Genomic DNA, 24,556 nt, shown 5'->3' with positions numbered 1-24,556 from the left:
GAATATTCAACTGAAACTTAACTGTCCTGATTTCTTTGTGTCTTTCAGTCTATTGATGAGGGAAAAGGATGTTCTCGATGACTCCATTCAACATGTTACTTTTATTAAACGTACTCTGACTGAAGAATGTGTCTTATCCCCATTTTCTGCAATGTCTTTCTGAGCTGAAGGCTCTGTCTTCTATTTCACATGTGCAAAAAGCAATTTCAGTAGGAGTCCCAAATTCAAAGTTTCCCTTGGAAATACATTGATTCATAAAGGAATTATGATTAGGTCCCTATTTAGAAGTCAGCCCTCTTACACTTCCACAGAAACCGCTTGCCCGACCAAGTGAATGGAGCTGTGCACACTAATTTCACACGACCATGCTCTGCTGAGACTGAGTGAAATGAGGTGACTGCAACAGACGTGACCATATCGCTGCTGTTGCTGTTGTGCTGTGCTATTATTGATAGGTGTTTGCCTGAGGACACAGCACAAATCAATCGATGTGGGACCTATATCCACAGTGATTACTTGCACTTCCTATAGATATTCCTAAACTAGTGTATTTCTCTGCAATTAGTGATTTTTTTTAACAATTTAATTATTAATTTACTGGATGTGCATGCCTCCTTAAAAAAGGCATAACCCATCTTTAGCTTTGATACTGAGTTGCCAGGGGGAGAATGTGTCAGCAGCACTACAATGCACAGCTGTCCTCTATCTGCATTTTCTACATGCCCTAAGCCACAGCATCCTTAGAACTTTCTCTTGAATAACAAAGGCAAGTCACAGACCCGTTGTACCTACCAAGAAAATTAATGTGCTTTTTGTACTGCAACAGTTTTAATAATACTGAGCATTAGCAATAATAATAAAATCTATTTTCTATGTTGAAATAAACAAATACTAGTCAATTAATATAACTGCTGTTGTCCAGAAGAAGCTCTGGCTTGTGGAATGATGTTACAAAATATTATAGTCATTACCAAATTAATATCAACTTGCATTAGACTATTTGTTGTTTTAAAATATTTTCTGCTTGGTTAAAATCTACAGTCCACGCAATATGTCACTTTGGAAAAAGACACAACAGCTGATCTACATGAGCAGAACCTGAGACCTGGCATGCATTCCTCCTCTAAGTTCTGCAGAACATAATTATGATATTTATAAGTGTGAATATAAATAAGGTAGAGATTCTAAACCCATTTAAAAGTGTCTAACAAATCCTTTTTGTTCCAAGTATCAAGGACAGCATCAATGGATAAACATTTTCCAATACCCTAACACTGCAGAATGTTTTAAGTATGTGAAGACTCAGTCTTGTAACCCCTAATCCTGTGTTCAAAGCTTACTGAAAATGCTTCCAGGTGTATTAAAATCAATCCATATAGGTCCTAAGCTGACATTTGCTGTAAAAGGGTATCAGAATATTTTTAATAGCAGAAAGTATCTTGGATTTAGTTCAGTTAGATATTTAATAGTGGGATTTGCCAGACCATCACCGAAGACACTAGTTCATCTTGTCGCTGCTGCTTGATCTTCTTGTTCACTCTTCTGTGTCCTTGGCCACCAGAAATGACTAACACTGAACTTGCTTTCATCTTCTTGGGTCTCTGTCTTTTACTTTTAAGGGAGATATTTTGATCTTTCAAAAGCTCACAGATGTTACTGTCCTCCGGCCTATGTTCTAGGGAACTTGATCCATGAGACAAAGTAAGGGATCCAGAAGATGACGACAAGTCGCTTTTTTGTGCAATAGATCCTACTGAGTCCCCCAGCCAAATTGCAGTGTCATGGGTGTTACTAAGGGAGGAGCCTGGTCTTTCATGCTGCAGAACGTTCTTTCGGTCATCATCTTTAGCATCTGAGCCAGGAGGCAGGCTGTTCCTCACTTTGTTTCTGCTCTTCTTGTTTATAGATGTAGCTGTTACAAGAAACTTGACTGGGCCATTGTGTGCGTGATACGACACCATTCCTCTTCCTGGAGCCAGAAGAAAAAGACACTTGAAGAATGTAATTTATTTTATCACAGTATTCCACTAGAATTAGTTCATTACATTTGCTCAGAAAAGCGTAACTCCTAAAACCCTATTATATGCATTCTGTCTGTCTGTGTAGACACTTTCCAGAAAATTGTACCAAAACCAAAAACTATTGTACCCCAAGTGTTTCAGGACTTCCTCATGAATCAAGCTGCAACTTGGCACTATGCATTTTAGTTGACATACTTTTGTGCTCCATTCTCACAGCAGCATGAGTACAGAAATGCTGCTAACTTCTTTTGATTGGCAGCAACACAAAGGTAACCCTGAGTTTTCTCCACTAATCCACAAAATATGTGGGTTTCAATTTAATACTATTGCACCTCTGTACCTCTTGAGAACAGCATAAGAACATCTGTGTCATTGTAACAGACCCCTCCACACCACACAGAAGGGTGGGATGTTGGTGCTACAAGCAAGATTTACACTCTGCAAATCATTAGGATGTATGAAAAAAAAAATGCATATGGCCAAATTCAGAAGCTATAACAACATCAGTATACATGGTTTTTACAGCAAAAGAGAAGAGAAATAAATAAAATCACAGAATGCCAGATTGGAAGGGACCTCAAGGATCATCTGGTCCAACCTTTCTAAGTAATACTATAGGTTATAGGAGATGGCTTAGCACCCTGAAGAGCTGAGACTTAAAACTGTCCAATGTTGGGAAATGTAACACTTCTCTTGGGAGACTATTCCAATGTTTGACTGTCCTCATGGTGAAAAATTTACTTCTTGTGTCCAATCAGAATCTCCCCAGGAACAACTTGTGCCCATTACCCCTTGTCTTTTCCATGTGACTCCTTGTAAACAGGGAGTCTCCATCCATATAGTATTCTACAAAATCAGCTACAATATGAAAAAGAGCTAGGCTATCAAAGGAAAACCACACAACCCTACAAATCACTCTGTGCATTTCCTAGCTCCCTAATGCAAACCAAGTTATGATAAAACATTCTGTTTCTACAGAAAGTGCAATAATATAGACGAATTATCACTATTGGAAGTACAACTGAAAAAAGTCACCATTTTCCAGTTCAGGTTCCAAATATGGTATCAAGGACTATAAAAATAGATGTCTAAATGTGAAGTTGCTAGATCTGTGCAATCTGACAAATGTTGACTGAACATAAAAGCAAGAATATACAGATGACATAAACCACAATGATCAAAACAGAAAATGGAAGACTAAAATTGAGAGGTTTTTTGATTCTGCAACTCCGCATTTTCTTGTATTGTGCTTCTTTTCACCCAACATAGGTTCCATATTTTTAAGCAGCTTTTATCCTGTGTCATACTGGATTATTGCTGCGTATTTTGCTGAACACAGAGTATTTCATTTTCAGTTTGCAAAGTTACATAAGCTTTTTTTTTTTAACCCTGAAGGAAATTGCAAACAGCTTGCCTCATAAGATCTGTCAGCTTCCCTCCAAAGTGCAGAAGCTCGAGCGGAATTCTGAACCCAAAACATAGCATGGCAAAGCCCCCAGTAAACACACTTCAAAAATCTTGCTTCTGCTGGTACCGTAAACACTTACAAAGTGATGCAGTAGCATTCAGGCATTTATATTTCAAATGGAGTAATAGGAAAGTGACTAAAAACACACATCTCTCCAAAATGCAAAAATCTTTTATCAGATTGTTGTAAAAAGATAAATATGTATTCTCATATATTCCAAGTCTCCTGTTTAGGTAGAAAGGGCACAAAACCAATTTACTGAATAACCTGTGTGATAAGACATTCAATTTTTAGTACCTATGTTTCACAACCTTACATTCTCCACATCTGAAAGAAAGACCGTTTACATCCTCTTCTAACCCCCATATATTTGACTGTACTCTGACAGGATTAATGCCCACCTTATTCTTATGTCCTAAAGAACAACAGCTGTCCCAGCTCAAACAACTCAGACAGAACTAGTCAAGTAACTGGATATACTGTAATGCTCAGGAAAAACAACAAATATAATTTCATCAGAAAGCTCTGATATCTCTTTAACAATACATATAACTCGGCAGGTTTATTTAAGCTACTGACTCAAGAGAAATTAAATCTTCAGTATAAAATTTGAACCATTTGAGAATTTTCACTCACCAGTTACTTTGGGAATCCCCTGGAGGCGTGGCACTGGCAATGCTACTATTATACCCAGGTTTGTTCCAACCAGCAACAAACCATGACACACCAGGAGGCTGGTCACAGACACACGTTGCTGCCCTGTGAAGTTTAGGAAGTGCTTTGTTACTGAAGAGTGACGATCTTCACCTACAGTGAAGTAACTTCAGGCAAACACAATCAGTTGTATCATCTCATTCAAACTCATTGCAAAGGCAAATTTTTGCTGGATCGTGGTATTAAGCAATTTAAATACTATTAAACTTCTGAGGCATTCTGTCCTAAATCTCTAAACCACAGTATCTAAAAGTAGACATAGATTATCTTTACAAGTATGCTTTTACAAATAGACTCTATTTGTGTATTCTCAATAATAAAACTGAAAGGCATTTCACTTCACAACACTCAATAATATATTGCGATAGCACAGTATTCTCGAGACTCAATCCTGTTCATGGTTACTTTTTTCCTCCTAGTTTTTATTCTGTGAAACTGTTTTAAAAGTGTTCCATCCCCTGTTTGAGTTTGGATTCCCCCATACAAGAATGGCACTGGCCATTCAACAATCGAAGGTGACCCAGATGATCAGGAGAAGGGAGCACATGGTGTAGAAAGAGAGATTAAACCAAGTCTTGTCTGTGCCTGTCTGACCAGAGGGTGCACAGAGCCAGACTATTCAGATGTGCACAGTGACAGGGTAAGACATAACAGATCAAATTTGGAACACAGGAAATCTGGATTGTAAGTAGGGAAAAGCTTCTTCATTATAAGGGTGGTAAAACACTGCAATGGTTTGCTCAGAGAGGTTGTGTAATCCCCATGCTATCTAAAGATATTAAAAATTTGTCTGGACACGTTCTCAAACAATCAGGCCTGCTTCAAGAAGGATGGACAAGATGACCATCAGAGTCATCTGGTGGTTCCATTCAAAATTATTCTATGATTCTGTTATTTTCTACAACATCTTATTTAGAGGATTGCTATTTTTTACAATGAAAACAAAGTAATTTTGCTTGCAGTATATTTGATTTTATGATGGATTTTCAAAATGACCTTGCCAAGTTTCAGAATGGAAACTACAGCCTGCCCAAATTTTGGCCATGGCCCAAGTGTACATGGAGGAGCACTTAAACTCTGCTGGAATCCTTCAGGTTCAAAATCTGCATGTTCTTGGATTTATGATTAACTTCACATGCAAGAGAGCAGTCATCACCATCTTTATCATAGCTCTCAAGTTGTTAATAACTTCATCAGTAAGTAGGGACTTTGGATTCAACCTTTGATGTAACTTGGATGAACCCACATGTTCCACACTTTGGAAGAGGACCTTAATTACAGTTGTATCACAAATTAATGCATTTTCCATCTTTCTCCCTTGAAGCTGAGCCAATCTACATCCAAGAATATATGAATCTCAGTCCCACTGGGAAAGCATGGAAGCAGCAGCTTGACTGTAGCCCAAAGCACTCAACTCAAAAGTAGGAGGCAGGCCACAGGTCAAGTCCTTCCTTACAAAACTTTACAAAAACAAAATATTAACCCATTAAGTCAGCAGCTGTAACAAAAGCACAAGTAAATTGAAGAGGTTCCATCTACTCATGCAAATCTTCTGAAACATCTATGTTGTTTTCCATAAACTGTAGGTGTTTATGCTTCTGGGACTGCAGCACCCATCTTCAACTAGATAAGCGTGGATGGTCTACATCTATAAATAACTTATAGGTCTTTTGAAGCTTGGAGTTTGCTTTTTTCCTGGGGCTTTTTGGTTGGTTGGTTTGGCTTTGGTGGGGTTTTTTGGTCAGATGATTTTTTTTTGTTGGTTTGGGGTTTTTTTTGAGATACTAATGGGATTAATTTAGTTTCCAAAACAAAGTACACAAAGGTGCTGTTTCAACAATCAGTATTTGAATTCTGTGGTTAAGAGCTCAGGCTCCTCAAGTCATGGCTCTCTGCCACCCCTGGTGTCCCAGCAAGTGCAAAGTAACCTGAAGTTAGTTTAACCTCACCCTATTTCACTTAAAGTTTGTTTTACAAAGAACAAACAGGAATACCTATGTACAATTTAAAACCCTTTATAATTTATTTTTTTTTTTATGTATCTTTGCCTCTCAAACCCCTTGCAGAAGCAAGATGCTCACACTTTTAAACAACAGATCTTTAATGCTTTTTAAAGTACTTATCATGTAATATGCATCATTTCATACTCCAACCCTTAAGCAACTTCTAACCAGTCATTTTTACCAGAGAAAACTGATAATACCCATTACTGTTTCCATAGGTAAAACCAGCAAATTATTAGCCAGGAACATGCAATCTTAAACACTGAGCACAACCTTAAGCATCAACCATCTATATATAGTAAGGTTAAAAGGAAAACCATTTGCTTTGAAGTCTTGGAAAAGCAGGAAACATCTGCATCTGAAAATATACTTTGAAATAGCATGAAGCAACTAAAAATTATATACAGACTTAAAAAAACTATTTAAATATTGACTTAAAATATTATTTTTTATCTGCTATCCAAGGTTTGATATCCAAGGTATTTTTTCTTTGATATTTTGTGACTTTTAATTTTGATGTATTTCATATTCAGAGGAAAAAGAAGCAAGATCAATTCTTCAGGATGTGTCATGCAGAAAGCACACAGTAGCAAGTTAAGAAGGGAAAATGATAAACAAAAATGCCAAACCAAATCAAATACCCTTATCTTTAACTTATAACTTTTATATCACACCATCCCACTGCAATGACAGATTTTTAAAACCTCTAAAATAATCTGACCAAGACATTGACTTTATGGCAATGACAGATTTTTAAAACCTCTAAAATAACAAGTAATAACAAGTGAAGCCAACAAGTAAGCTTGTACACAAACAAATTGTTTTATTGCCTGTGTTCTGCTCTATGTTCACCCTTCTCAGTTCTCAGCTACAGCAATCACCAGATCTGGGTAAATCCTCATATGTTCCCACACAGATCTAAAGTCATCTCTAGGTAGGTGCAAGGGCAAAATGGGGCATATCCTCCTGCATCACCACGTTGCTCTTACTGTATAAAAATAAGCCCAATGTACAGACTTACTGAGCTGACTTTCAGTTTTTCCCAATCTTTTTATCATTTTCCACAAGTAAAATAATAAAAACCTCTGCATTTTATGGTCTGGCACCCAGTGGGGTGGGGACGAAAGAAAACTGTAAGCCTCAAAATATACTTTCTTTTTGTTTTCTTCAGAAAGGAAATGATACATTTTTTTCTTTGCTTTTCTCATCTGTTTCCAGGAAACACACATGCCATTAGAGGATATATGGATATAAACAGAATACAGCAACTTAAGCAGAAGTCACAGCTTTTTTAAATGGATAACCTGTCCACATCCATAAGAGCAAGGAAATGACATGTATCAAGCTCACCGTAATCTCTTTAAAAGGACAAACTCTTTTAGAGCTGAAGGAAAAAACATATTTAAGGATGTTCTTGAATAGTGAAATATTGAATGTTGACTATGGAAAAACGTATCTATTCAGTACGATTCACTTTTTTTTGTCTGAGCTGTGATAAAGGCTGGTGAAAAACTGCCTTTGTTGAGATTTCAGCTACAGATCACCAACACTAAGCATAAAGTTGCTCTATAAATGGAGTATACTGCACTTGGGAAGTGTGTACACTTGGCTCCAAATGTTAACAGATTTTTTATTTTTCCCTGCTGCTCAGTATGTCCTCTGCTCAGAGCTGTGCCTGGGCTGCTTAAAAGCAATCCAGCTGTACTGTTGTTCACTAAATAGTGAAATAAATAGTTCTCTGAAGCAGTGATAATGCTCTTACTCTCAACCATTCTCTTCCTTTCTTATATGGCATTTGTGCTTCTAGGTGGGTTTTTTTTTTTGGTGTTTTGTTATAGAAAAGAAGCTTGATATACATTATTACAAAGTATTTCTGTGGACATATGCAGTAAAGGTACTGCAGACCACTCTAGACTAAATGTCTATCCCATAGTTGTCTCCATAACCCTGGTTTAATATCCTGGGAAAAACTAATGCATGAGAAGTGGTTACTAAGGTTATGAGAACCTCCTACTCTTCTATCTTAATTTCTACAGCTGTCCTTTAAATATAGTACTGCAACTTACTGTAACCACTCCTGACAGCGACAGTAGATTTTTCTTTTGCTTCTACTACATAAGAACAAAATAATTTCATTAACTTCATAGAGTGACGTTCCTCTCGTTTACATCGCTTCAAATGAAGACACAGGTGATATCTCTGGGTAGCCTATCAAGCCTATATTACATATTCTTGTTCCTACTAAAATCTTGGCAAAAGAAGTCCAACTTCTTCAAAGTTATATTGAGATCTTGCCTTTTCCATCTCTCTACTTAATTAGCAGTATTTTTCACCAATTTCTTCTTTCTCATTTCAATACCGGTTGAATTTTTATTTACATTATTTTTGCATACTAAGGAACTCCTTTTGGATTTCAGAAAACTAACAGCTGTTTCCTTTAAAACTAGAAGCCCTAAAAATCCTCACTTGAGACAAATACATATTTTGTAAATACGCAGCTATTTCACTCCTTTTCTGTTGCAGCATTATTGGGATCATATAAACAGTCCCAAGAACTCCTGCTAAATAATTGAACTTCATTTTATTTTCAGAACAGATTCTCCCTTGGAACATTCGTAATAATGTTCTACTCCTGAAATAAATTTCCATTTCCACTCAGTGCTGTGCTTTTTGTGAAGACACTGAGAAAATAAGACAAGGAACTAAAATGGGTAAGAATGACACTGAGGAGATACAATTAGCTAAAACACCTCCATAAAAAATGTGTGTTACATCAGCAGTTTTATCACCATGGTAATGAACACTAAAGCACAATTTTTAAACTATTTTTTTTAAAGTTTTTTTATATGCAGAAAAGATGTATAAGGGATGCTCTACATCCCTTTCCCCCCCATTTTTTACAAACAGCAATACAAATTAAAAGTTAATCTTTTTTACAACTGATCTTGATTTCTTTGCCTAACTGTGATGAATCCAACCAAATGATCTATTTAAAGGAAGGCTATTTGCTGCTGTCCAGTGTTGGAGCTACAGTCAAGCACCACATGTAAAAACACTGTTTAAAACATGATATAAACTGGCACAATTTAGAAGAGCTTTTTTTGCAAAGCTAATGTCATCTAAAAGAGAACATGGTATAGAGACTGAAGGAGTGAAATATTTTTGATGCAAGATTTATACCTAACTCTTATAAGAATATAAATATAACCTCACTGTGGAAAGAACTGGCTTGTGGCAGACACAAAGCAATAAAGCTGGCACACACATCACACGTAACAACTGCAGAAGCTCAGCTTATTGCAGGCTATAAACAGGGAGAAACAGAAAGAACAGTCATCCCCTCCTGGACACCTCGTGCTCAGCCATGCCTGTAACACTCTTCTGTCCATCTCTCCTTCCAGCACTGCCACAGGTCCCACCTGATGTGCTTGCTAATGTCCTAGCCACTCACTTGCAACACTGATACAGGCTAGTGCCTGTGCCACTGATGATCTGGGGATGATTAAACAGCTTCTGTCTTAGAACACTTACAAGATCTGTTAAACTTTATCCTAACAACCAGCGGTCCCATCTTGACTTGTAAGACTCACCTTTTAATTCAATAAACTGAAGCTCCAATTAGCAAAAGACTACTCAAAACACACTCAGAATTGGAAGCATGTGAGTGGTTCAGCTGAGTTCACTGAAACTACTGACAGAACTAAAATGAAGTGGTTTATCAGTCCAGATTCTAGGCATGTTGAATCCATCATGTATTTTGATACTAAGAGCCAAAAGCAAATACTTAACTATGAAAAGCAAACATTTTAATGGCAGACTGCTTTGTCCTGCTGCTTCACAGTCATAAAAAAAAAAGACTAAACAGAGGAATCCACCTGCTTATCTATATAATTCCATGTATAACCTGTAAGGAGGAGAACTGCTACTCAACCAGCTCACTGCACATATTGTTCTTCTGGGCAGGCAACAGACCATGATTTACTAAAGCAAATAGTACCAAGACAGTTATCAGACTCAAAGTCCAAGATGGACTCTTTCATTCTGGTCTAATCTACAAAACTCTGGAGAATGACAGTGATAAAGACAAAACAATGTGATTCTACTACCTGGCAACATATTGTGGACAGGTGTGGCAATGTTAACGTCCTGGAGGTGTTTCAGTGTCTCAGTGTGGAACAGGCGAAGTGTAGATCCAGATGTGAAGGCAATCCAAACTCCCACTCCAGCAACAGCCATGTGAGAGATTACCATCCCTTCTTCTTGATGGGCTTCAAAATGGCTCTGTAAGAAAAACAAAGACTCTGTGGGGAGATGCAACTGAACAATGTAGTTCAACCTCCTTTATCAGCTCTTCAGAGACTGGATTTTTGTTCTCCAGCTCAAGGACAAAGCTAGCTTCCTTTGCCTTGCTGGGGATATGTTCTGACTACTGCATATGATTTGTTAATTGTCCCGTTACTTTTTTTTTCTTCATTAGTATGGAAGGATTTTCAGCTCTTGAGCCAAAGTTCTAGCTAATGACAGAGCAACCTCACAGTAACCTCAATACTGTATTTATTAAAATATTGCATGGTAGGGGCTGCCAAGCCCTTAACAGCTCAGGCTTAAAAGTAACATCCTAGAAAAAAATATATACCCACTCCCAGGAACTTCATCTGTCGTAGTTTTTTCAAAGGAGTATCAATAAAGAAATACAAAAGCCTTTTATGTACAGCAGAGCTCCTCTTTAAACAATAAAAAATATTTCCTTCTGTTAGGGGGTATTTTCAGCACAAATGTAATAGAATCAAGGAAAAAGTAATCTTAAAAAGTAATGAATATAAACACACAACTATTTGCTCAGCTATGTACAAAACAATATGAGCCTTAATACTGTGGCTTTTCAACTCACAGACACTTCCAAATTTCACCAGTAGTAGCTATTTTGATTTCCTGTCCTTCAAAGTATTGATGGTTATAATTTGAAAGGCCAAAATCCTCCTCTTGAAGATAAGTAACACAAGACTTTGTGAGAGACCTTTTTTCTTTATCTAGTGCCTTCACAATTAAAACTTCTGCATTGCTTCAGGAAGGCCAAAACCTCTTTACATGCCCCTGCTAACATGCAAGATAAAGCTGTAGTACAGTTTTTTAATCATTAACAAGAAGTAGATTTTTTTTTTTCTCCATTTTGTCTTGTAAGTAAACTGTCTCTGAAGTTAAACACAGCCTTTTAATGTTGTGCCAGCTTTAATAGAAAAGAGCTACTCTGATAAACATAAAACTCCTTGGCTAAATAAATGACGAACTGTTCCTTTGATACATATCTCTCTCTAAGGGATATGGAAGTAAGTATCTGCTCTAATAGTCACACTATGTATTATATACTTCTAATTATATTTGAAGATAAAATGCGGAAGTACTCCCTTCTTCCTTGTTAAAGTACACTTATATTTTCCATGCATTACGATCAAGAATTATATTTTTTGTCATTTTGCATCAAAATCTAAAATATATGTTTCTCTGGATAAGCCTAAGACAGCTATATTTTGAATATACTAGGGTTATAGATACATTGTTCAAATTATCCATCTAAATTTAAAAAACAGGCTAAGATCAGAGATAAAGAACAGAACTTTAAGCTTTCACAAAGTGTAACTTTTGATATTATACTTAGTAGGCATTTAATTTTCTTCTCATATGTTATTATTCCATAAATTAGTACTGTCCACTGAGAAACTGGCTGTTTTAAAAATAAGGGGAATTAATTTTTATTATTATTATTCCTATGTAACACTGCTCAAATGTTCAGATTTTAGTACATGAACAGAGAAGTTTCTTTTCAGCTATTAGGCAGGGTTCAGTTTCTGAGTGTTTCTGTATTACCTTTTGACTCTTTGAATAACAACACTGCAGAATGCAAGGCAAGCACCCCTGGCAGGAACATTTATATTCACTATCTTCCTTAAGTAACCTCCATTCATTCTTTACCAAATGATATACATAATTTGAAAATCATACTGTCTTTTCAACAGAAGAATTCATCCATGAACAACATCTTTAAAAGCCAGAAACAGCTCTTATGACTAAATCTCCCAATATTCTCATCATGGATGTTTCATTGCAAAAAGGATTTTAAAATAGTAACTTCTGTTTAGAGACTCATACATCCCTACACTGAGGACCAACTGACTTTTGAAAACTTCTCAGGGACAGACCAAGACCAGTGAAGTAAACCTGACCAGCAACTTGCAGTTTGAAATGAGAAGTAAAGCTGATGCTGAGAAGCAAACTATCTCTGGAGGGGTCTGGCTGCAGCTGACAGTTCTGTTGGTGCCACTGTAAACAACTTGCACATGCATTTTTGTCACATTCCATTTTCACCAGCCAACTCATTATACTCCCACTTAGTCTGCCCTGCCGATCGTACAGCTGGCTGCTGGAACACCTACTTGATGTAAAACTGCAATACTGTCAACACCACGAGAAGCACGTAAAAAGAACTATTCTTCTCCTTCAAAGGGTCTTCTAACATAGAGCACGAACGTACCCCAAACCTGCATGTTCTTCTATAAATATGTTTTTGTATAGAGAATGGCTTTGATATCTGTTTCAATTACATGTCTATTAGAAAACCAACAGTTTTCCTTTTTCTTCAATTATTTATTTTTCTTCTCACAACAAGAAATGCAGATACAAAGGCACAAAAATGTCTTATTCCCTTTGTAATAAAAAAACCAACAACCCTGAACTTCATTTTACTTTCCTGCCTACATTCCTCTCTATTCAGAGCCCCTTTTTTTCCCCTCAGGCTCTCTCGTTGAAACTCTATAGCAACAGGAGAGCTGCAGAAGACATTCTGGATGCCACAGCCCGCCTGCTCAGCAGCCCAGGCCCACACAGCTCACTATTGTTTCAGCAGCGCTGGGCATGGCTGGAGTCTTTCTTTTGAGGGGGTGCTCACTTGCACCAAACTGCTGCGCCAAGAACTGAACCACAATATCTCAAGCTTCATGAGAGATGTATAATGGGCATCATTGTCCACAAGGATATCATTATCTAATGGGTATAAATGTCCATAAGGTAAAACAAATGACTTTTACTGCTTTAAAGATGTTAAAGGACTCAGGCAACACACACTCATGTACAGGCATTTTCATTTGTTTATTCAGCTGAACATTTCAGAGTAACTCCTGTTTAGTTTGCCAAGTTTAAAAACCAAAACAAACCAGGATGGAATGCCATTCAATTGGTGACTTATTCTGTGAAATACTCTGGCATTTATTTTTGTTTTTAAACAAATGCATAATGCCTTTGCAGAGTGTAAATGTCCACAGGCACAGAGATCACTATGGGATCAAGGCCTATGCCCCACAGCAAAACTACTCAGAGATCTAGGGTCAAGACTAAGGACAAATTTCTTCTTCACAGAAAGAGTATCAGATCATATAATATATAACAGCAAGTGATGCATTTCTCACACGTCTCTTGCCAAGGAGCTTGAGGCATTGTGTCAGTGTGGGACACTGTGCCACTAAAAGACATTTCCTGAAACATTCTATCAGTCCTGTATCATTAAAACAAGCTATTGAGTCTCATCCATATCAGAGATGAAAAAAAAAAGAACAACACAAAAAACACAGAAAAGTGAGTAACAATGCAAACCTAATATATAGGATGCCAAATCTGCTCATTTACTAACAGTTATTAAAAAAAACCCAACAACTTGTATAAGAATCTTAGAAAAGCAAGAAGGCACAGAATGAGATTGTTTCCAAGGTTAATGTACTTTGCACTTACCAAGTGCATATTAAATATGAGGTACTTATGAAGCATGGAGTTTACAAAATGGTCTTAAATATACTTATGGTCATTGCACAAGTATGGCCTTAAAACTAGTGCCTTTATAGATAATGTGTATGACACAAAGCATGTAATATGTATGAATGACAGCACAAAGCAATGAACCAACAAGGAACTGTAATTTGAAGTATGTGGAGATAAAAAGGAGGTCAGCAAAGACAGAAGAGTAACAGAGGAGCCCTGTGCAACATCTGGATTCCTGTTGATAAAGATTAATATGCAAAAAATCTTCAAATCATTACTATTAACTCTCCACGAGTAAAGGCACAGAGGGAGAACAGACATTTCGTTGCTGCTGTTTCCTTTCATACAGCAAAGCTTCTGCTCTGCACAGTAAGGAAAAGGTAGATCAGATGTGTACAGCTGCTGGTATCGTTAAAATATTCCCTATAAGCAGAGTTTAACTTGCTCCACGTATAATATAATATTGAAAAATATTGTCAATGACCATGGTATGCACATAATGGCAGATCACTTTTGGAAATAAAACCCTGGAAGCTATCAAAGCAAGTCAGGTAACTGAGCAGGCACCAACAGTGAAAACATTAGTGAGCTGTTTAGTCCAGTGTGATGACGAAAACAAGATCAGTACTTGTATGTGACTTAAGACCAGTAAAGAGGCAACTGAAAATCATAATTTGTTCACTATTCTCTGAGCAAGATGACAGGCTACGGTATGGATATTTGTGTAGAATAGGAAAATACGACATTCAGGCAGTTGTACTGCAGTACTATGTTGCTTGCTGCACCAATTACTGCCTGCATATTAATTATAGCTATAAAAGTGGGTTTATAACAAACTGAGCTCTGAATACAACTGTTTGGTTGGTTTACAAAGCACTCTGGAAAAGAAACCTCCTGTGATGCTTTTGTAGGAAGAGTTATACAGTAACAGCTGAAAAGAGAAACGGCCACATCTGAGAGATATTGATAGAATATTTGTTATTTTATCTCTCTGAACACTGTATTCAATATTGCTATTCAGTATGATATAAGCTCTATACATTCTTTAATCCTCAAAGCTTGTATAACTCTGGTTCTGTTCTCCTGTGTCAAAACAGCACAGCATAGCCCAAAACACAGTCATACCACCTGATCTAGGAAGACAGAATTGTGATAGAATTAGGCCAGAACTGCCAAACTTATTTACAGAGATCCACCTGTATGAAACTAACCTCACAGAGGAACCATCTGGCTCTGATCTCTTACCATTTCCATGCATTTCTTGGAGACAATCAGAGAGATTAATTATCAAAGTCTGTAGAACAGTACTCAGCTGTCCCAGAGGCTACCCTGCCTCTACAGCAAAGCTAACCAAAGTTTATTTCACGCTCTTGTTCAAGTCACTCTTCAAAAATATTTCCAACATCATTGCATTCAAACTAGCAACAAAATAAGCCTTAAAGAAAAACAAAGTATATGATGATCCATCTACTTGGACAAATCACTCAGAAAGCCTGACAGATGAAGACAGAGGAAATTAGGATGTTAGCTATTTTCCTGCAAACCCATGACAATGACTCACAGAATCAATTGTACCAAATAGACGATTGTTAGTAGAAAACACGATCATCAATGAAACAAAAAAGCAGCAACAAAGCACACAAAGAAGGAGGCTGTGAGCTCATCACTCCTGTTTGAAAGAACCTTATGGCTGTAAACATCATACAACTCAGTGTAACTGTACTGTAGGTTGAAGGAGAGGCTTAATTCCTAACATTTCATTAACTCTAAACTTTAGATCACTAAGACATTCCTCTGATGGAGGCAGAAATTTTGACAGAAGTGAGGGTCACAAACATGTGCATGAATCCTTAACACTCTTTCTTTCCTTTCAGAAAAGCTGACTTTTGTATGATTATCTATTGAAAATGTCACTAAGCAAAGCAGATTTTTGCAGTTCACTGAGAAGCAAAATTCTGAAGAAATATCTTACGAAAGCATCACAAGGTATAAGTAACATCTAACTATGCAGAAGTAGTCTCTTAATTAAATCTTCTTCTGGAATTAACAGGCAATTCCTATAGGCACCCAATTCTTTGCTGCCTTCCTTACATCTCATTTTTAAGCAAACCATTTGCCACAAATACTCTACAAATTCCAAGCACCTTATGGATACCCTGGGGGAAAATGGAAGCAAACCTAGGTGTAATGGGACTTCAGCAGAGAACATCATGGCAGAATTTCAAACTCTGGGGAGTGGGATTTAATAGACCTGAAACCACATTTAATTAAAAGCTTCCCAAATCGTGAAGCTTCTTAAACAGATTTAAAGGTTTGAAATTTCACCACATACATACCCTGTTGCACGGTATGTGAGCAATGCTTTTAAAAGCGTTTACCTCTATGGAATGTGTCACAGTGCTGATTATAAAAATCTGTCCACCACATGCAGCCCAAATGGTCTCCTCCATCACAAGCAGACTTCTAACAGGCAGAACCCCCAGTTTAACTATCTTCTGAGGTTCCGTGTTCCACGTCCCATCTTCAATGAAAAACAGGAAGAAAGGTTATACACATCAAAATGGTAATCTTTGTTTTAAAGCAGTTTTGAAAACTGTCCCTCAAGCCTACTGCTTGAATGTCTACAAGTTGCTATTTCAAGCTACACTGTGATTTAAGTGTTTAATTTTAGCTTTCAGGGTAAGTTTGTAAGGGTAATACAACATTAAGGGGAGAAGACAAACCAAAACACTCATATATTTCTTAACTGAACAAATTTTACCCAAGTTAATTGATAAACAAGGAATCCCACAATGCTCTTCCAATTCAACTGCTTTCCTTTCCAAAGGAAATACAGTCAGAAAGCCATAGCTGATGTTATTTCTCCAACTCAGAAGGAGCTCGCAACTGACCTATTTAAAAATTAATCAACCTCCAAGTATGACAGAATTACCCTTCATGTGAAAAGCAGTCAGCAAGATTTTACTGTAGGTTCTAATGAACTCAGATGACTCTCCAAGAACACACTGATGGAACAAAGTTCCTGGTACTAAATGCTTCATGTAAGAAGGATTATTATTTTTTTTCTAGTAATTAAAACTTACTTTTGTGCCATATCTTTTCCTGTTTTTTGCCCCAACTAAAACCCATAATGTCTTCTGCGGATGGCAATTAGCAGATCCAAATTACATTATACATGTGCATGTGGTACAATCAATTATTCAGAGACCTTCTAATAAAAACTGCATGCTGCCACATACCACTCTAGTCACTCATCTGCCATCTCTCTGAAACAAAGATTAGCAGATATTTTCTCTCCAAATTTCAGAGCTAGCAATATGAGGCTTTTTGAAATAGTTCTATACATATAATTTTACATGCTAAACACATCAATAATAATTTTAATATTTTGTATTAGTTTATTTCTATTGTAAGCACTCATTGAATATAAAATTTAAAAGATTGCATTTCCATCCATTAGGCTTTTTACCAACCATTACAGACAGGGTGGAGAATGGATTGAGACAGCCCTGAGCAGAAGGACTTGGGGGTGTTGGTTGATGAGAAGCTCAACATGAGCCAGCAATGTGTACTTGCAGCCCAGAAAACCAACTGTGTCCTGAGCTGCATCAAAAGAAGCGTGGTCAGCAGGTCAAGGGAGGGGATTCTCCTCCTCTGCTCTTCACTTGTGAGACCCCACCTGCAGTACTGTGCCCAGTTCTGGAGCCCCCAACACAGGAAGGACATGAAGCTGTTGAAGTGAGTCCAGAGGAGGGTCATGAAGATGAGCAGAGGGTTGGACCACCTCTCCCAAGAAGACAGGCTGAGAGAGTTGGGGTTGTTCAGTCTGGAGAAGAGAAAGCTCCAGGGAGACCCTATAGTGGTCTTCCAGTAGCTGAAGGGGGCACAGGAAAGCTGGGGAGGGACTTTCTAAGAGGGCATGGAGCAGTAGGATGAGAGGCTACAGCTTTAAGCTGAAAGAGGGTAGAGTTACATTAGATATTAGGAAGAAACTCTTCATTGTGAGGGTGGGTGAGAGACTGGCACAGGTTGCCCACAGGAGTTGTGGATATCCCACCCATGGAAGTGTTTAATGCCAGGTTGGATAGGGTTTAGAGCAAGCTGGTCTAGTGGGTGGTCTCCCTGTCCACGCAGGGGGGGGTTGGAACTAGATGATCTTTAAGGTCCCTTCCAATCCAAACCAGTCTATGATTTTAAGTGTTAGTAATACTATCAAAATCTGTTCAAATATCTGTTTTTACATTGAGATAAAATATGTAAAAAAAAAAATAAATGTCATATTTCCTCCATCTAAAGCCTTCTTCCTGCATAAGCTGCAGAAAAGTTTTCTACTTTACTGACACTAGTTAGATTTGGATTCATAAAGCCAAGATAAACACAACTTTAGGCAAGCACTTGAAGTACAAGGTTTTTTATTTTTTCCCCTGTAACAAGTGTGTCTTTTATTATTTGCTTAGGTAAAGGGGTACAAAGTTTCCTGCTTCACAATAACAGCAGCAGGAACAAGAACGAGAAGCCTCAGCTCTGGAGTACTACTCATTGCTTCTGCCATCTGCACGATACAACCTGTGCTGAGTCATTGACAGGATGTGACTCTCTTCTGAAAGCATCTTTGTTAAAATGGCCTTTAGTTTCAGGCTGTCAAAATAATTTTCATTATTTTAGCTTTCAACTGAGAAGAGAGTTTCCAGTTACTAGTCTGCAAATTCTCCCAGTGATGTCAAAGTCGGTCCATGTTTTTCATGACTCATATGTACCATTAGTAATAAAGTTTTTGGAAAAGTTTTCATTTGCTAGCAACCACATCATCCTCAAATTTAATTATTCTGTGGAGGCTGCCCATACTCTAGGAATGTTTTAACCACCATAGATAGTTCAGTGCCAAGCCTTCAGAGAGTGGAGCTGCACACATGTGTGTATCCTGCTTTCAATGCATTATACTAACTATAAAAGTTGTAACAACATCTAGTACGTAGCACCCTCATGGTTCCCTTTTAGGGATAAAACCAGCAGAATTCTAGTACATTGTTACTGTGTCCTCTGAAGGATAAAGACTGAATTTGGGCAAAGAGTAGGTATGCTGAGCTAGAAGCTACCTTTTCTTCTGTAGTTATATTTTCACACTGAACAACACATCAATGTACAGACAACCACTCACTGAACTCAACAGCTCTCTCTCTTAAACATGTTCCAACTTTACATTAATCTCTATATAAAGCATAGCTGACACAGAAGGGAGAGGTGAATAGGGATTTTCAGGATCCCAGCTGTAGACCCAGATTGAAATTTTGCATAAACTTCTGTTCATGTATCTTAATCTGGATCTTATGCCCTTAAATTCCATGCAAATCCTCAGATGGCTGAGCATTAAGCCATGTTATTAATTTGATCAAGTCTTATTTAAAAGTTTTATCTAGCATTTGTAATAATTTTGAGTGAAAAGGAAAATCAGTGCCAGTGTCAGGTAGATGTTGATTGCAAAATACAAATTCTAAAACAACTGCAAAGTAAGAAGGTGAGTTCAATATTACCAATGTCACAAATACTACCAGTGTTATGAATATGTGATTCAACAAACATGCCTATCAAAATTCAGTTCTCATAAAACTATCTTCTGTTGCTGCTGACAGCACAGCACTTAACAATACAATTAGCTTTAAGAGTTCAGTGGGATTCAACATCTGAAAAAAGATGAGATAGAAACCTGATGTCTTTCATGTTACCATGACTTCATGCAAAGGAACTGCAATCCCACTTGGCATCTTGGACCAGGAAAAATCCAAAGCTATCACTCTACCCAGCTAACCTAGCCATGTGGTAAGGCTGTTCTGTAGGATTTTTTTATTTCTTCCTGCAAATGTTGACATCTTCTAAATCAGGCAGCATCTGAGACAGATGAGCAGAGAAAAAGGGCAGGGGGAGACTACCCAGTCTGATAATTAGGGCAGTACTTAAATGATGGGTCAGCTGCATTCTGGTCTCTGCCTCAGTGAATGCTTAATTAATTATACAAAGTGGAATGGCACCAGGAGGAGAAATTAAGCATTGTGCATCTCTCCTCTTTTTTTTTTTTTTGTGGCAGACAGAGAAATCTCTTGAGATTTGGAAGCAGGAGTACAAATCCTCTCAAGCAAGGTAAGGGATTAAAACTGGTAATCCAAGATACTTCTGTAAATGCTTTAACCACAGGCTGCTGGTTAAAAGCAAGATCATTACTTCATTTTGCTGACCATGAATTTTATCACCCATGGCCAAAATTACTTAGCAAGTCTGTGTCTAGTTCACAAGTTGTTTCAAGACTTTCAAAATCATACTTTTAAGAAAACACAATACTCTGCTTCTCACTCCCAATCTCTGCAGACTCCATTCATGAGTTTTATATTGGCTATTTCATGTTACCTGTCTGATCCAAGGTTCATTGGTCAAAATATCTAAGTGAAAAGACATATAATCTCTATTCTACTTGAGCAAACAGCTGCAGGTTCAAGACATATAAGCAGATCCAATAACTGGCACTATCCATATATTTAAAATCAGGTGCAGCACTTGCAAAAGATATGGAATGGTTTTGATGTTGCAAATCCCTGGTTAGTTACTGATTTAATAAATTGTTTTTTCCCTGAGAAAAAAGCAGCAAGAAATAGTAGTGGAGATAAAACTTTTGCCAACAAAATCTCAAGACATATAGTAGCATAAAATCAGGGCAACGAGCCCAGCAAAATATTTTCTGAAAAGCAGGAACTGAGCAAATGAAAAATAAGCACTGGAGTTGTATATAATGTGGCTACCGGAGACCTGGCTGGACAATACCTACAGGACTGCCTACAGAAGCGTGGCTTGTCTTAAAATTCAGTCCAATCAATGCCTTGTTTCTGTTCTCTAAACAAGCATTGGTTTAGTTTTAGAAAGACTCTATGGTCATTGTTGTCTCTAGAATATAAAAAATCCACAGACAATAAAGCCTTCTACCTATGAGGTAAATCCATAGATACTGAGCAAGATGCAATATGCAGTATATACAACTCATAACTAGAGGTTAGTCTGTATATGGAAAAATCAGTTATCTGCACCCTAAGCAAATACAAGATCGAAGCCTGACTCCTGTGGAAACAGGAAGGAAACAGTGGGAAGACACAGGTTTTCATTCTGCAGTCCATACAAGCACTAGCAACACACCAAGATTATTGTATTTTCAAGTTTTAGTTGACTCAAATCTTAAACTGACCACATCAAAGCAGGTATAAACTCTTAGATACATCAGATACTTAGAACACAAGACATTACAATCTCTGTCAGTCCCTATAACTGTACTGTAATAGACACAGACACCTATATGAAATGCAGGTCCAGCTATTTGCAAGAACGAGATGCATCTGCAACATCTGAGAACAGGGTCAAATATAAAAATAAGTCTAGGGGCTTCTGGAAACAGGATGTTGTAATTTCTGACATTTGCATATTAGATTAATATTTAAACATGAGAACACAGTTTTTAAGCACTATTGCATCTATTCACTAATAGATTTATGTTATGCCACAATCTGTAATACCTGTAATATCTGTAAAAAATAAGTTATATTTTTCCAATAGTTACATGCCATGGTTGATATCCCAGTGCTGAACAGTATCTTGCAATGCCTGTATCAGGCTGTTTAGCTGCATCAGAGTAAGGTATCTTATGGTCATAAATTATTTCTAAGGCTTTAATGAATAGACATTATTTCCACCACCGCGTTTTGTTATTAATATAATGATTTTTATGAGTTTTAGAAAATCATCCTTCTAGTCACTCAAATTTAATCAGACAGGAAAAGATTTAAAACAATGTTAATTTTATAGAGCAGAATGTTGGCTATTTTACTTTTCTGTGGTTTGTTTCCATAAAACCCAATGAAAGAAATATTTTTTTACAATAGTTTATACAAATAAGTTCTTATTAAATTTATAAATAATTTATTAATATTTAGCATTTTTAATTACGATAATGTGTTGATGCTCTCAAGTCTTCATATGAGAACCTAAAAAAATTAATGTAGTTTATCTCCTTAGGTAGTCTTTTTGAAGTTTGTAGTAGTTTTCCCTTCCTTTATGCTCCCAGTTGAGCTGAACTGAACATGCTTTTTTGTTGATAAGCTTCCCCTCTTGCTTAGCAGCACTATTGATGATTTCAACAGAGCTGCCAACTCTGCCCTGGGAACAGTGGTTGCTGGTTAATTTGTGCACTGAAGCACAAACATTTTTTCCATCACATGGTACATAAACCAGCTCTGTTGAGAAGTAAAATAGTAGCTACAGAAGTAAACAGTTTAGAACATTCTCTATCAGTTGGGAATAAGCTGAGACATTCAGGTCTGCTCTTCTAAACAATCTGTAACTAGGATTGTCCTGTGCTACATAATCATATAGTAATTTTCTCCTATATATGCAACAAATTCTTCATGCTGAATAGCTGACGGAGCCCTACATAGAATAATAGAGGGGGGAGGTGTTAGATGTCCCAGCATGAGATATGCAAATAAGACTGACAGCAATGTCAACATATTTCTGGTAATAAGTATTAGGTGATACTGCTAACAGTGGTAACACAATCAAGACAACAGTATTTTTTGTTTTTCAATTATCACTGCCCTAGTCGTCTCCTTAACAGCTTAATACCACTCCTTACTTTTCGTAGCAATACCTCTCACCATGTCTACTTTAAGTGACCATAACATGCCAGAACCATACTCTTCAGACATGCTGGAGCAGTGAGTGTGTCCACACAAGCTCTGAAGTCTGACATAAGTGCTGTACATTCCACATAGTCCTCTTTTCCTGTGCTTGGCAAAATACACAATCATCTTGCCAAACTGATCAAGGTACTTTGCTAATGAACTGATCTGCTGCTCCCTCACTATTGTAACTGTTTCCCCTTACTGTTTCATTTCAGTTTTGGTCTTTTTATTTGACATTGATCCTCCAAAAATGATCACTGATTAGTGTCATGAGGTCTCTCTGGACAGCTAAGTCATCAAAACTCTTGACAACTTCAGAGCTGCTTAAGTTTTTAGCAGGGAAATCTCTCTGAAGACATATACTTCTGTTCTATGCATGGCCAGAATTGCCCTACTTGTTTTTCTTGTTTCATATTCAATTACAATCCTCAAGGCCCTGCTTTTCCTCCTTCCGTAAACCTCAGGGCCAGAACCCAGCAGCACAGGCCTACAGGAGCAGGCTCTGCAAAAACCTACTAGAAACTTCAGCTTTCATTAAAACAGGCAAGAGGCCTCCTCTTATGGGCATGTGGGCTCAGCTCTCTGTATGGCAGAAGAAAATTCACATTAGCATCTTCAGGCTTCCAGAAGAGATCTCTAGCCACCCAGCCAAGGGCCACTCTGAGGGGCAACATCAGCATTCAAAATCCCTTCTTAAAGTTAAAGCTGAGACACTCTTAAAAAAAAGAGTTAAATACTAAGTGAGTGGCACCAGAGCAAAACTTTAAGTATTGAATAATAATTTGATAAAATAGAGATCTCTTCAGTTGACACCTTAGTGCCTTAGCTGATAGGATACGACATGAGAAATTACATCTTATTTTCCAATCTTGATTTAATCCATGATTCCATGATGAATCTATGATTCATCTGCAGCTTAAGAATGTGACCATAGGTGTCAGCTGTGCATAGTGAATCACAAGGGGCACTTTCTCTAGCTCAGTGGCACCTGGATATAGGATGATACTAAGAAATGCCTTGTTTCAACTTCTTACAGGTTTGTTTGGACATTTCTCTAATCAGGCACAATGGTTGAGGTTGGAAAGGATCCCTAGAGGTCATCTGGTCTGATACTCCTGCTCAAACAGAGCCACCTAGTGCTGGCTGCTGAGGACCGTGTCCAGATGGCTTTTGAATATCTCTAAGGATGGAGATTCCACAACCTCTCTGGGTCCCCCATGCCAGTGCTCCATTTCCTGATGTTCAGAGGTAATGTCCTGTGCTTCAGTATATACCCATTGCCTCTGGTCCTGTTGCTGGACCACTAAAAAGAGCACAGCTCCATCCTCTTTACACCTTCTCTTCAGGTATTTATAGTATTTATAGACATTGATGAGTTCTCCAAGAGCCTTCTTTCCTCCAGGTTGAACAGTCCCAGCTCTCTGCCTTTCCTCACAGGACAGATATTCCAAGTCCCTTCATCATCTGAATGGTCCTGTGGTGGACCCTCCCCAGTATGTCCATGTCTCTCTTACGTTTAGAGTCCAGAAACTAGACCCAGCACTTCAAGTGTGGCCCCACCAGTGCTGAGCAGACAGGAAGGGGCACTGATCATGTCAAGTGATGTGAATTTAATTCTAGGGGTGAGTGTGCAAGGGCTTGCTGTGGGTGCTGTAAACACACCTATCATGCTGAAAAGATGGCCATTGCAATCAAAGTAGTAGGTCTTTTTTATACATCTGTTCTCCCATTTCAACCAAAATACTTCTGAAAATACTGATATATTAATTGTCCTACACTTTTCCACAATCATTCTGAGTTTTTTTTTTTCTTTTTCCTGTTTCCCTCCAT

At 37.7% G+C, this 24,556-nt stretch overlaps 1 protein-coding gene across 1 annotated transcript in view; it reads right to left on the bottom strand.

The window, feature by feature from the left end:
• Nucleotides 1–1,454: 1,454 nt before the first annotated feature.
• ARHGEF10 (Rho guanine nucleotide exchange factor (GEF) 10) overlaps nt 1,455–24,556 on the bottom strand; it is a 101,883-nt gene continuing 78,781 nt past the window's right edge. Inside the window, exons 25-28 of the mRNA XM_009999259.1 lie at nt 16,391–16,533; nt 10,313–10,487; nt 4,126–4,248; nt 1,455–1,969 (exon numbers count right to left, since the gene is read on the bottom strand). Coding sequence (XP_009997561.1) covers nt 1,455–1,969; nt 4,126–4,248; nt 10,313–10,487; nt 16,391–16,533 — 956 coding nt within the window. The remainder of the gene's footprint in view (nt 1,970–4,125; nt 4,249–10,312; nt 10,488–16,390; nt 16,534–24,556) is intronic.

The sequence above is a fragment of the Chaetura pelagica genome, unplaced genomic scaffold (genome assembly GCF_000747805.2).
Source record: "Chaetura pelagica isolate M959 unplaced genomic scaffold, ChaPel_1.0 scaffold90, whole genome shotgun sequence".
NCBI lineage: Eukaryota > Metazoa > Chordata > Aves > Apodiformes > Apodidae > Chaetura > Chaetura pelagica.
The sequence above is the reverse complement of the archived record's forward strand: the minus strand, read 5'-3'. Positions and strand labels throughout refer to the sequence as shown.